Raw genomic sequence first — 14,969 nt, 5'->3', positions numbered from 1 at the left:
GGCAATAAATGCTGGCTTATCCAGCGATGCCCACATCCCACAAACAAATTTTTTAAAAATAACAGTCACTTGGAAAAATGTGAATTAGTTAACAAAAGCGAGCATGGATTTGTTAAGGGCAAATTGTGTTTAACTAATTTGATTGAATATTTTGATGAGGTAACAAGGAGGGTTGATGAGGGTAGTGTGGTTCATGTGGTGTACATGGACTTCCAAAACGCATTTGTTTAAGTGCTACATAATAGGTTTGTCAGCAAAGGTAAAGCCCATGAAATAAAAGGGACAGTGACAGCATGGATACGAAGTTGGCTGAGTGACAAGACATAGGGACTAGCAGTGAATGGTTGTTATTTGGACTATTGGAAAGTATGCAGTAGGGTTTCCCAGGGATAAGTATGAGGACTAGGGTGTGCAGAGCACAATTTCAAAATTTGTGGATGACACAACACTGGCAAGTATTCTGAACTGTGAGGAGGATAATGACAGACCCCAAGAAGGCATAGGCAAGCTGGCAGAATGGGTGGACATGTAGCAGATGAAATTTAATGTCAAGAAGTCTGAAGTGATAGATATTGGTAGGAAGAATGAGGTGAGGCACTGGAAAATAAAGGATGCAATTTTAAAGGGGGTGTAACAGCAGAGGGACCCGGGGTATGTGTGCACAAATCATTGAAGGAGGTAGGGTAAGTTAAGAAAGCAATTAATAAAGCAGATGGGATCCAGGACTTTATAGATATGGGCATTGACTACAAAAACAAGGAAGGATGTGAAGGCATTAGAGAAGGTGTGGACAAGATTTATGAGACTGGTTCCAGGGATGAGGTACTTCTGTTTGTGGTAGATTGGAGAAGATGGGGCTGTTCTCCTTAGAGAAAAGAATATTGAGAGGAGATTTCTTAGAGCTGTTCAAGGTCATGAATGGTCTGGACAAAGTAAATAGTGAGAAACTGTTCCCATTGGTGGAAAGGTTGAGAACCAGAGGACACCAAAATAAGGTGATTGGCAAAGAAAGCAATGGTGACATAAGGAAAAGCTTTTTTATGCTGTGAGTCATTAGGATCTGGAAAGCACTGCCTGAGAGTGTGGCAGAGGCAGATTCAATCATGAGTTTAAAAAAAGAAAAGTGTATCGCAGGGCTAATGGGAAAAGGCAGGAGAGTGGGACAAGGTGAGTTTCTCTTGCAGAGAGTCGGCACAACATGATGGACCAAATGGATTCCTTCTGTTCTGTAACCATTCTATGATTCTGGTCCCCAATAAAACCATTACTGTCTCTCACACTGGCCATTCTCCCTCTTATGGTCATCATCTCTACTCGCCTAACTCCATAAGGAGCAGACTTTAAAGGATAAGGAAGACAACTAGATTAGCCATTCACCACCAGATCTGGCTGAAATACTTAACGCACTTTTGAATCCTGCTGTCATCTCATCTGCTAAAACTGCTCACTATTCCAGGATCATCTAGAATGCAAAGATAACCCTAGACTTCTTTCTCTACAGCAAGCCGTTTTCTTAAACCCCTCTCCCCTAGCTCCTTCACCCTCACCTCCAATAATAGTGCCAGGAGCTTTTTATTCTTTCATGTGAGCATCACTGGCAAAGCCAGCATTTGTTTCCCTTCTCTAATTGCCCTCGAGAAGGTGGTGGTGAGCCGCCTTCTTGAACCACTTAGGTCCATCTGGTGTAGATACACCCACAATGCTGTTAGGAAGGAAGTTGCAGGTTTTTGACTGAGTATGGCATCAAGGACCCTTAATAAAACTGAGTCAATGGGAATCAGGAGAAAAACTCTCCACTAGTTGAAGCTATACCTAGTACAAAAGGAAGATGGTTGTGCTTGTTGGAGGTCAATCATCTCAGATCCAGGACATTGCTGCAGGAGTTCCTCAGGGTAGTGTCTTAGGCCCAACCATCTTCAGCTGCTTCATCAATGACCTTCCCTCCATCATAAGGTCAGAAATGGGAATGTTCACTGATGATTGCCTCAGATACTGAAGCGGTCCGTGTCCACATGCAGCAAGACCTGGACCACATTCAGGCTTGGACTGATAAGTGGCACGTAACATTTGTGCCACACATTTGTCAGGCAATGATCATCTCCAACAAGAGAGAATCTAATCATATTCCTTTGATGTTCAATGGCATTACAATCACTGTATCCCCACCATCAACAAATTGCAGGTGACCATTGACCATAAACTTAACTGGGCCATCCACATAAATACTGTGGCTACAGGAGCAGGTCCGAGGCTGGGAATTCTGTGGCACATAACTCACTTCCAGACTCCCCAAGGCCTGTCTACCGTCTACAAGGCATAAGTCAAGAGTGTGATAGAGTACTCTCCACTTGCCTGAATGAGTGCAGCTCTATCAATATTCAAGAAGCTCCACACCATCCAGGACAAAGCAGCTTGCTTGATCGGCACCCCAACCACCACCTTAGACATTCACTCCCTCCACCACCAGTGCACAATGGCAGCAATGTGTACCATCTACAAGATGCACTGCAGAAACTCGCTAAGTTCCTTCAACAACACCTTTCAATCCCATGACCTCTACCACCTAGAAGAACAAGGGCAGTAGGCACATGGGAATACCACCACCTGTAAGTTCCCCTCCAAGTTACACAACATCCTGACTTGGAACTATATTGCCATTCCTTCACTGTCACCAGGGTAAAATCCAGGAATCCCCTCCATAACATGGACTACAGCAGTTCAAGAAGGTGGCTCACCACTACCTTCTGAAGGATAATTAGGGATGGGCAATAAATGCTGGCCTTGTCAGGGATGCTCATATCCCACGGATGAATGAACAAAACTGAACATAAAGTAATATTTCTTTCAGAATGGTGATAATAGGCAGTGAAATAAAATTATAAAATAACTCATAATCATTGTTGTTCTTGACCTGGTTATTCTCTTTTTACAGGATCAGAAATTCTTGGTAAATCCATTCGGGTTATGTACTCTACATTGGGAGTAGGTATTTCTTATGCAATTGGCTACATGTTACTGCCTTTGTTTGCATACTTCATACGAAGCTGGCAGATGTTGATTTTGGCCCTGTCTCTCAATGGCCTGGCATACATTCCTTTGTGGTGGTAAGTAGGAATTTGATCCTTATCCCATCTCATCAGTAGATAAGGAACTTTTAATGCCTTAAACTTCTGCCAATGATTCCAACCAAGATAAAGAAATGGATGAGGGTAGGGATGGGGATCAGCATGGTTGTGTATTAAAGAGGTGTGGTAATGTCTTCGTGACTGTTATGAGAGGCTGAAAGTTCAGTGGGAGTAACCTTTACCATCGCTTCCTAGGAGGTAATCAAGTGGAATCGATCGCCAGTCCATTGTAATACCTGCCCAATTTTACCAGATTGAAATCAATGCGTTAACAATTAAGGGGGTACTACAATGGGCAGGTGATCTGTTCTATCAGATTACTGCCCAGGCAGTAATGGATTCTAACAATATGATTTTGAGGCACATGGAAATTAAGCTGCCAAAACAGACTTTAGCAGCGATAACCACAGTTCAGAACTTCAACAACAGGAAATTAGTTGCTTGATTCATATAAGACACTAATTGCAAGTGACCTATAACAGAAATCTATCTATTGGAAAACTGGACATTAAAGCAAAGGAAAAACAGAAAGCATCTTTCTCTGAGTCAGAAATTACCTTCAGGCCCTTCAATCCTGTTCCATTATTCAACAAGATCATAGCTGACTTCCACCTCAACTATTTAAAAATCTAGCGATCTCTGTTGTGACCTCAGAGAGATCGTTAACATGAAAAATATGAGATATGAACCCCAGACCAATTTAAAGAATTACACAACAAGATTTCATGTTTTAAGACTTTTATTTTAACAACTAAACTAAAAGAAATCCCCAATAACTAAATTGTACTTTGTAAGTGGTTGATACCCCAAATTACAAACAAAGGTGTTTTCTTTACTTATTCAACACTTGAAAACCTCACAATATACATATATGTTATACAGTCCTTGTTGATGACAAAATCCTTTGTGGTTAAAAGTCCCAAACTCTTCCCAGTTGAAATGGGTTGGACCTCCCACATTTTTCAAAAATCAATGTTTTCAAAACTTCCATCTCTGAGCACTTCCAACCTGGAGGTCCGTGGATAATATGATTTCCGGTGATCCTGTGGCCCCTTTACTTCTCCACAAGCTTTGACTCTCAAAACAGTTTCTAATTTTCACAGTCTTTCGCTCAACATCTTCATACTGCAGGTATTCTCGTCTCTCCCTCTTCAGCTGCCACTGCTGGGTGTCGTCTCTTATAGCTTGCCATGAGGCCGCAACTTGATAGGTTCTCTTCTTATGACCTGTTTGAGACCATAACCTGATGGTCCCATCCTTACAGCCCATTTTTCTCCTGAAAGTCTGTTAAATTTATCTGGACTTTGAATTCAGTAGTTCATTGTTCTGCTCCAAAATGCAGAGACTGAGTTCCACAAAGCAACTCAGCTTTTCCATTGGCCCCAGGTGTTTACACCTGCCTGGTTAGTTTGCATGTTCTCAATGGCTGACTCCGTGTTTTATGATCCAAAAGTCTGGGAGGGTGAAACCCGTTGTCCTTCAGGTGCTGGTACTATAGTCTTTCTTCAGAAGAAAGCCTTTGATAATATTGTCTCTGTTGTCCTGATAACCTTAAACAGAGTTAAGTTGAGATCAGCTGACCTTCTGGACTCCATCTCGAACTTTAAAATCACAATCTTTAAGACATAATCATGTTACAAGGTCCAATGTTCATAACAACTTGCTAGCCAAAGGATACATTCTTCCAGCATCTACCCTGTCAGGTCACTTGAGAATTTTATGTTTCAATAAGATCATCTCTATTTGACGAGGGAGCAGTAACACAGGACATGCGCGATGCCAATATCATCACCCTCTCTAAAAACAAAGGTGACCGCAATGACTGCAACAACTACCGTGGAACTTCCCTGCTCAGCATAGTGGGGAAAGTCTTCGCTCGAGTCGCTTTAAACAGGCTCCAGAAGCTGGCCGAGCATGTCCACCCTGAGGCACAGTGTGGCTTTCAAGCAGAGATATCGACCATTGACATGCTGTTCTCCCTTCGTCAGCTACAGGAGAAATGCCGCGAACAACAGATGCCCCTCTATGTTACTTTCATTGATCTCACCAAAGCCTTGACCTCGTCAGCCGACGTGGTCTCTTCAGACTACTAGAAAAGATTGGATGCCCACTAAAGCTACTAAGTATCATCACCTCATTCCATGACAATATGAAAGGCACAATTCAGCATAGCGGCGCCTCATCAGACCCCATTCCTATCCTGAGTGGCGTGAAACAGGCTGTGTTCTCGCACCCACACTGTTTGGGATTTTCTTCTCCCTGCTGCTCTCACACGCGTTCAAGTCTTCAGAAGAAAGAATTTTCCTCCACACAAGATCAGGTGGCAGGTTGTTCAACCTTGCCCATCTAAGAGCGAAGATCAAAGTACGGAAAATCCTCATCAGGAAACTCCTCTTTGCTGACGATGCTGCATTAACATCTCACACTGAAGAGTGTCTGCAGAGTCTCATCGACAGGTTTGCGGCTGCCTGCGTCGAATTTGGCCTAACCATCAGCCTCAAGAAAACGAACATCACGGGACAGGACGTCAGAAATGCTCCATCCATGAATATCGGCGACCACGCTCTGGAAGTGGTTCAAGAGTTCACCTACCTAGACTCAACTATCACCAGTAACCTGTCTCTCGATGCAGAAATCAACACGTGCGTGGGAAAGGCTTCCACTGCTATGTCCAGACTGGCCAAGAGAGTGTGGGAAAATGACGCACTGACTCGGAACACAAAAGTCCAAGTGTATCAAGCCTGTGTCCTCAGTACCTTGCTCTACGGCAGTGAGGCCTGGACAACGTATGTCAGCCAAGAGCAACGTCTCAATTCATTCCATCTTCACTGCCTCCGGAGAATCCTTGGCATCAGGTAGCAGGACCGCATCTCCAACACAGAAGTCCTCGAGGCGGCCAACATCCCCAGCTTATACACACTACTGAGTTCGCGGCGCTTGAGATTAATTGGCCCTGTGAGCCGCATGAAAGATGGCAGGATCCCCAAGGACACATTGTACAGCGAGCTCACCACTGGCATCAGACCCACCGGCCGTCCATTTCTCTGGTTTAAAGGCGTCTGCAAACGCGACATGAAGTCCGGTGACATTGATCACAAGTCGTGGGAGTCAGTTGCCAGCGATCGCCAGAGCTGGCGGGCAGCCATAAAGGCGGGGCTAAAGTGTGGCGCGTCGAAGAGACTTAGCAGTTGGCAGGAAAAAAGACAGAAGCGCAAGGAGAGAGCCAACTGTGTAACAGCCCCGACAACCTATTTTTTCTGCAGTACCTGTGGAAGAGTCTGTCACTCTAGTACTGGCCTTTATAGCCGCTCCAGGCGCTGCTCCACAAACCACTGACCACCTCCAGGTGCTTACCCATTGTCTCCGAGACAAGGAGGCCAAAGAAAAAGAATTTCTTCTAAACTCTTGGGAATATAGACCAAATCTACTCAATCTCTCCTGATAAGACAGTTCCGTCATCACAGGAATCAGTCTATTGAAACTTCTTTGCACTCCCTCCAAGGCAAATATATCCTTAGGTAAGGGGACCAAAATTGTACACAATACTCATGTGTGATCTCTATCTCTTGGCATTTCTTCGCAAACGAAGATTTTGGGAAGGTTGTAGTCATCGGTTGCAGGCCTGCTGGTGGCTAGTCAGGCCTATCCTTGACCGGCAGATTCTCTCACAGAGGTTATAAGTGTAGGTGTAGTCGCTGCTGGGGACAATTGGATCTATCCTTCTCCTCCTTTTCTCTTTCATGCTGGTTCTTCATTCAGTCTCAAAGGTGTCTGTAGCCCTCCTCATGTAGCATCTCCAGGCATCACAATCTATGGCCTGCTCTTTCCACTGGTGATGGTCGATGTGGCACACAGAGAGGGATTTCTTCAGGGAGTCCTTGAAACGTTTGCATGGGGCTCCTTTTCCTTTACCTGTGGTCAGCTCTCCATACAACACGATCTTGGGCAAGCAACTGTCATCCAACCGGACAATGTGACCCGCCCAACGCAGTTGGCTTTGCAGGTGGATGGCCTGAATGCTGGTGATGTTGGCTGTTTCCAGGACTTCAATGTTTGTGATGCAGTCCTGCCAGCTGATCTTGAGGATTCTGCAGAGGCAGCACTGACAGAAGCGCTCTAGAAGGCGTACATGACATCGGTATAGGACCCATGACTCGGCATACAGAAGGGTGGTGAGGACGATGGCTTTATGCACTTTGAGTTTGGTCTGTGCTCCGAGGTTGTGGTTGCTCCACACTCGCTTGTAGAGTCTGCCAAATGTATTGTTTGCTTTTGAGAGCCTATTCTCCACTTCCTTGTCTATGGTGGCATCAAACGAGAAGACACTCCCCAAATAAGTAAATTGCTCTACAGCATTCAGCTTGATTCCCTCAATAACAGTACTTGGTTGTTTATATTCTTTTTGGCGCGCAGGCTGATCCAGGACTTCAGTTTTCTTTAAACTGATTTTTAGTCCGAAGAGTTGTGCCGCCTCAGAAAAATGTGTTGTTATACATTGCAGGTCTGACTGACTGTGGGCCAGGAGAGCACAGTCATCAGCAAAATGAAGTTCATGGATAATCTACCCAGGCCCATTATGTATATATTGTCATGAAAACCCCTCATTCCAAATGGGAAATATTAATTTCATCGATTGGAACTTGACCTGAGACTTTTACTGGAAATTGTTACAAATAACTTTTAAAAAAGAGTAACCTGGCAACCAAGATGGCCACGGCAATTTGCATATGAAACAGCAACAGAGTAGACCAGAGACAACATGACTGAGGAAACCTAGCCAGAACAATGGAGTGCTCTCTGATTAAATTACCTGAGATGGCTTTGTCAACACGGTCATCAACAGCCGTTGACACCCATTGACTTTGAAAGAGCCAACACTTACCAAGTGTTACTGGATAGCCTGAGGAGGGGGTAAAGCCTTGAATCTCAGAGAAAATTCCAGAAGGACCTCATTAAAACACAAAGAGGTAGGAATGTCATGTGACTGCTTGTGCAACTCTGGGGAGATTGTGAATTGTGACTCAGACAGCAGAACAGTAGCTGTAAGCCATCAAGGGAACAGCACTCTCTTTCTCTCTCTCCCTCTCTCCAGTACAGATCAAGAGAAGGCCCGGCTGGAGCTGGTAAAAACAAGTTTATAGACCACCACAACCAACAACTCTGATACAAGGGTCAAAACCCCTCTTCTGCCTTCCAGAGCCTGAGAGGCAAGCTTGAACTGTGCATGTGGCCCAGCAAGGACATCAGGACCACAATTTCAACGAAGGGCTCTGGGACTGCTGAACTGTACTTAAATTCCATTTATCTCAGACTCTACTCCAACCACCCAACTCTGTTTTCCCTCTGTAATCTACTTGTATATGTGTGTCTCTTGTGTGAATGTGGGCTTGAATGCATAGTGTATTTTAGTCATTTTAACTAGTTTAGAGTGTTAAGGATAATAAACTTACATCTTTTTTGTTTAAACTCAAGAAAACCTGTCTGATTGATTCTTTGGAAATTATATTAGAGGAACAGGTGCAAGTGCTCACTGAGGTGGTAAGTTCAATTACTGTGTTTAAAAAAAAACCCTGTTGCGATCAAACCAGAGAAGGGGGTAAAGGGGAGCCTGAAATCCTCTCCTCTCCTGGTCATAACAATATTATAAATTATATAAATTATAAGAAACACTTATGCAACTATACCTGAGAAAGAGTCAGTACTTCAAGAGAGGAAACAAGAAAATAAAGGACGATCTTTTAAAAACAGGAGAAGTAAGAGGAATTGCAGATGTTTAGCACAGCACTAAAAGTTTTTTTTAATGTAGTACAATGACCCAAGAGTAGAGTTTTCTTATTCATGGAACCTGTATCCACGAGAGGTGCAATACCTGCTGTGGATTGAGCAGTTCCCTGGAATCATGATGGTAAATGTATTTGGTGAGTGTTGTCAATTGCTCAGACCAATAATTGTGGAAACAAAGGCACAAATGCCACTTTTTACACTGCACCACTGGATCCTGTCAATCACAGAGCTAGTGTATTCATCTGACAGAATCTCAGGTTTTAATTTCTGAAGGCTTTTCTGAAGGACCGCCCTTCCTTTACACTTCACAAACTTAAGTTCATCCATTGTAATCTGAGCCCTCTCACACACACAGACCCTCTCCTTGCCATACTGCACTGGCTCCCTGACCTTCATGATATCAACTTTAAGGTCCTGTCAAGTTCCTCCATATTCTTGATGCTCTTTCTTTAGCTTTGTGCCCCATTCTCACCCTCCACTTCTCTGAATCAAAATTAATGATTTTGTCCCAAACTTTTAATCATTACACTGTGGTCTTTGGAATTCTCCCCCAAATCCTCTCGGCCTTGCTACACACTTTCCTTCCTTCGAAAGCCTATTAAAAATCTCTATTTTCAAATGTGACTTTGGTCTCTCTCACTTCCCCCACCACCATCCTAGTTAATACTATTTCTTCTGCTTAACGTTCTCCATCGCCCTCTTGAAAGCACTCTAAGATATACATTACTAGTGGAATCTAAATACATTTTGCTGTTCTTATTGCTGAACTACATACACAGAAGTCTTGTAAAGTTTGGCCATATTCCTGCAGAGTGTGCTACAATTGTGTTCACTCTTAAAATGGTTGGAAAAGTCCTGGCTAGATTTTCTGACTATGGTTGGTTAATCAAATTCCAGGAACTGGCTCAATCCTTTATCTTCATGTTTCACAAAACAAGTACACTTTATTTGTTTGCCTTTGAAAAACAGTGGACTGTGGTTCTTTTCCCAATCAGATGTGATGTCCATTTTCCCCAGGAACTTGTTTTAATGTCAGTGGGATAGATTTTCATAATTACCACATGAGTTATTACACATTGCCTGAGCAGAGCTCAGAAAGGAAAATCTGTCAGGGAAGGTTGCCTGTTGGTTACAGAACCCACGTGATTTCCCTTCCATTCAAATTAATGGAATGAAAATCCCATAGTGTTGAGTGAGAGACAGGTAATACCTCCCACTAGGTTTTCCATTCCAAACAATGCTTAATAAAGCTTGGTGATAAAGGCAAAAGTTTACTCCAGTTTCTTCTTACCTTTTAGGTCTTCCTGCACTAAATGCCATAACAGGGCAAGACACTGTCCAAGATTAGCAGAAATTTGCTAATGACACTCATGATCCAGGCATTTTGCTCAGCCTGTCAAATTCCATATTAAACCTAATCTTTCATACCATCCTCTGCCATTGCCATTTCTGGATCCATTCTTTGATTTGAGTAAATTTGTATGTTGATATCCACCATTAAAGAATACTTTAACATTAATAATAACTGCTCAATTACTTTGTGTGACATTTATACTCTTCATATAAAATGTAATACCTTTACTCCCAGGTTTATTCCTGAGTCTCCACGCTGGCTGCTGACAAAGGGAACGGTACAGGAGGCTGAAGCAATACTCCGACACATTGCAAAGAGAAATGGTGTCACTCCACCAGAGGTGCTCTTCAATGATCTTGAGGTATAGACATACACTTTCTTCTGGTGTGGTCTTTCAGGCCTTTAATACAGGCTTGCTCTTTAAATGTCAATTTCCTTACCCCTTCTCTTCTGAAGGCATCAACTCTTTGGTATGTTTCCACGGGTGCCAGTCACCTCCTTTGTCCAAATTGTAATATAAGCATATGACAGGTTTAATCTTGATGATGTACGAGATCATGTGGAAGAGACTCGAGAACAAATACTGCGTGGCTTTTGAAGGAGACACGCAGGCTAGTGTGGAGTGTATATCGTTGTTATGAAATAAATATTAATGCTTAAATAGTACAGTCTAAGAACCTTTCTGGTGGACTCAATAAGGTGGCAGCATACTGAACCAAACATATATGGTGAACAGTGGTGGGATGGTAAGCAGTGAAAAAGTTTGAAGCAACTGCCATCCTTCAGCCAGATGAGAAAATTTAAAACAACTAACTGAAAAAAGAGAAGAACTACAAATCTTATGAGGCTGGGAAAAACTCTGCAGAACGGAAGCATGGCTGCCTGCAAATCAGTTGATCGGGAGAGTCATAGTGCTGACAGTCGAAGAATCCCTGTTGAAAAAAAAAAGCCTTTGAAGAGCTTAAAGTTATTTTCTATAGGCATCATGTGAGAGCTGAAGGGCGAAGAGGGGGCAAATGTCGAAAAGTATGGGAAAACCCTAAACAAAGCAGGGAGACTCCATTAATGCAGCCAAACCTGAAAAAGAAAAATAAATAGTCTGCAGCTCTCAAAGAAAGGAGAAAACCCTGGAAAAGTCTGTTGGAACAGTCTGTTGAAACAGCAGTGAACTCTCAAACAGCTATGCCAATTCCATTAAACAAGCTGAATAAAAAAAATAAAGTGAAGTGTTTAAGCAAAGGGAAAAACCCGAGAATGGCCCATTAAAAACAGCAGGGGATACTCGGAAACACTGGCTACACTCAATTAAAGCAAGTTAGCCTGAAAAAAAACAGAAAGTCTAATAGATAGAATTTCATCTAAATTGGAAAGCAGGTCTGAAGCAGAGCAAGAGAATACATTATTTTCTTCAATTGATGCTATAGCTATTGATATAATAGCAAGACAAGGTAGTAATGAAACATCAGCCAAATTCAATGAAGTTTTAAAAGCTTGTGACTCCTACTTCAATCTGCACAGCAATAAGATTGTTAAAAGAGCAAAATTCAACAAAAGGGGCCATAAACCAGCCAAGACAGTCAATGCTTTTATCAATAACCTTTAGAGACCTGCAGAGGGATGTGAGTATGGAGACCTTAAAGATAAATTGATAAGAGATCGTATTGTTGTAGGTGTTGTGGATGATTCCATATCACACCTTTTACTGTCTAAAGAAAACTCACCCTGGACAAAGCCATTCAGCTGGTGAGGCAAGCTGAGGACAAGAAGATCAACAGAGCAATCCTGCGAGGTGAAGAAAAACTTTGGTTCAGGACATCTCCTGCAACTGTTCAGTTCCTTCACCAGGGGGCCAAAAAGAAGCACCAGGAAAAAAAAGTACACAGGTGGGTGAAAGCAAAAGATGCCATTAAACCCTGCCAGCAACGTGGTGCCAAAAGTACCCACAGGTGCAAACAATGACCTTATATTAGAGCAGAATGCTTTTATTGCAGAGAAGTAGGGCATTTTCGTAAGATGTTTTTAGAATATTACAGCGCAGTACAGGCCCTTCGGCCCTCGATGTTGCGCCGACCTGTGAAACCATCTGACCTACACTATTCCATTTTCATCCATATGTCTATCCAATGACCACTTAAATGCCCTTAAAGTTGGCGAGTCTACTACTGCTGCAGGCAGGGCGTTCCACGCCCCTACTACTCTCTGAGTAAAGAAACTACCTCTGACATCTGTCCTATATCTATCACCCCTCAACTTAAAGCTATGTCCCCTCGTGTTTGCCATCACCATCCGAGGAAAAAGACTCTCACTATCCACCCTATCTAACCCTCTGATTATCTTATATGTCTCTATTATGTCACCTCTCCTCCTCCTTCTCTCCAATGAAAACAACCTCAAGTCCCTCAGCCTTTCCTCGTAAGACCTTCCCTCCATACCAGGCAACATCCTAGTAAATCTCCTCTGCACCCTTTCCAAAGCTTCCACATCCTTCCTATAATGCGATGACCAGAACTGCACGCAATACTCCAGGTGCGGTCTCACCAGAGTTTTGTACAGCTGCAGCATGACCTCGTGGCTCCGAAACTCGATCCCCCTACTAATAAAAGCTAACACACCAAATGCCTTCTTAACAGCCCTATTAACCTGGGTGGCAACTTTCAGGGATTTATGTACCTGGACACCAAGATCTCTCTGCTCATCTACACTACCAAGAATCTTCCCATTAGCCCAGTACTCTGCATTCCTGTTACTCCTTCCAAAGTGAATCACCTCACACTTTTCCGCATTAAACTCCATTTGCCATCTCTCAGCCCAGCTCTGCAGCCTATCTATGTCCCTCTGTACCCTACAACATCCTTCGGCACTATCCACAACTCCACCGACTTCAGTGTCATCCGCAAATTTACTAACCTACCCTTCTACACCCTCTTCCAGGTCATTTATAAAAATGACAAACAGCAGTGGCCCCAAAACAGATCCTTGCGGTACACCACTAGTAACTAAACTCCAGGATGAACATTTGCCATCAATCACCACCCTCTGTCTTCTTTCAGCTAGCCAATTTCTGATCCAAAGCTCTAAATCACCTTCAACCCCATACTTCCGTATTTTCTGCAATAGCCTACCATGGGGAACCTTATCAAACGCCTTACTGAAATCCATATACACCACATCCACTGCTTTACCCTCATCCACCTGTTTGGTCACCTTCTCGAAAAACTCAATAAGGTTTGTGAGGCACGACCTACCCTTCACAAAACCGTGCTGACTATCGCTAATTAACTTATTCTTCTCCAGATGATTATAAATCCTGTCTCTTATAACCTTTTCCAACATTTTACCCACAACCGAAGTAAGGCTCACAGGTCTATAATTACCAGGGCTGTCTCTACTCCCCTTCTTGAACAAGGGGACAACATTTGCTATCCTCCAGTCTTCCGGCACTATTCCTGTCGACAATGACGACATAAAGATCAAGGACAAAGGCTCTGCAATCTCCTCCCTAGCTTCCCAGAGAATCCTAGGATAAATCCCATCTGGCCCAGGGGACTTATCTATTTTCACATTTTCCAAAATTGCAAACACCTCCTCCTTGTGAACCTCAATCCCGTCTAGCCTAGTAGTCTGAATCTCAGTATTCTCCTCGACAACATTTTCTTTACTGTAAATACTGACGCAAAATATTCATTTAACGCTTCCCCTATCTCCACTGATTCCACACACAACTTCCCACTACTATCCTTGATTGGCCCTAATCTAACTCTAGTCATTCTTTTATTCCTGATATACCTATAGAAAGCCTTAGGGTTTTCCCTGATCCTATCCGCCAATGACTTCTCGTGTCCTCTCCTTGCTCTTCTTAGCTCTCCCTTTCGATCTTTCCTGGCTAGCTTGTAACTCTCAAGCGCCCTACCTGAACCTTCACGTCTCATCCTAACATAAGCCTTCTTCTTCCTCTTGACAAGCTCTTCAACTTCTTTAGTAAACCACGGCTCCCTCGCTCGACAACTTTCTCCCTGCCTGACAGGTACATACTTATCAAGGACACGCAGTAGCTGCTCCTTGAATAAGCTCCACATTTCGATTGTCCCCATCCCCTGCAGTTTCCTTCCCCATCCTACGCATCCTAAATCTTGCCTAATCACATCATAATTTCCTTTCCCCCAGCTATAATTCTTGCCCTGCGGTATATACCTGTCCCTGCCCATCGCTAAGGTAAACCTAACCGAATTGTGATCACTATCACCAAAGTGATCACCTACATCTAAATCTAACACCTGGCCGGGTTCATTACCCAGTACCAAATCCAATGTGGCTTCGCCCCTGGTTGGCCTGTCTACATACTGTGTCAGAAAACCCTCCTGCACACACTGGACAAAAACTGACCCATCTAAAGTACTCGAACTATAGTATTTCCAGTCAATATTTGGAAAGTTAAAGTCCCCCTTAACAACTACCCTGTTACTCTCGCCCCTGTCGAGAATCATCTTCGCTATCCTTTCCTCTACATCTCTGGAACTATTCGGAGGTCTATAAAAGACTCCCAACAGGGTGACCTCACCTCTCCTGTTTCTAACCTCGGCCCATACTACCTCAGTAGACGAGTCCTCAAACGTCCTTTCTGTCGCTGTAATACTCTCCTTGATTAACAATGCCACACCCCCCCTTCTTATACCATCTTCTCTGTTCTTACTGAAACATCTAAATCC

General features: G+C 43.3%; 1 protein-coding gene across 2 annotated transcripts in view; it reads left to right on the top strand.

Annotated features, from left to right (window-relative positions):
• Positions 1 to 14,969, top strand: part of LOC137375966 (organic cation/carnitine transporter 2-like) — a 158,117-nt gene that overhangs the window by 68,593 nt on the left and 74,555 nt on the right. For both annotated transcript variants that reach the window (XM_068043771.1, XM_068043772.1), the window contains exons 4-5: positions 2,933 to 3,104; positions 10,498 to 10,624. In XM_068043771.1, coding sequence (XP_067899872.1) covers positions 2,933 to 3,104; positions 10,498 to 10,624 — 299 coding nt within the window. The remainder of the gene's footprint in view (positions 1 to 2,932; positions 3,105 to 10,497; positions 10,625 to 14,969) is intronic.

The sequence above is a fragment of the Heterodontus francisci genome, chromosome 12, assembly GCF_036365525.1.
Source record: "Heterodontus francisci isolate sHetFra1 chromosome 12, sHetFra1.hap1, whole genome shotgun sequence".
Lineage (NCBI taxonomy): Eukaryota > Metazoa > Chordata > Chondrichthyes > Heterodontiformes > Heterodontidae > Heterodontus > Heterodontus francisci.
Note: the sequence above shows the minus strand (reverse complement) of the source record. Positions and strands in the feature narration are given on the sequence as shown.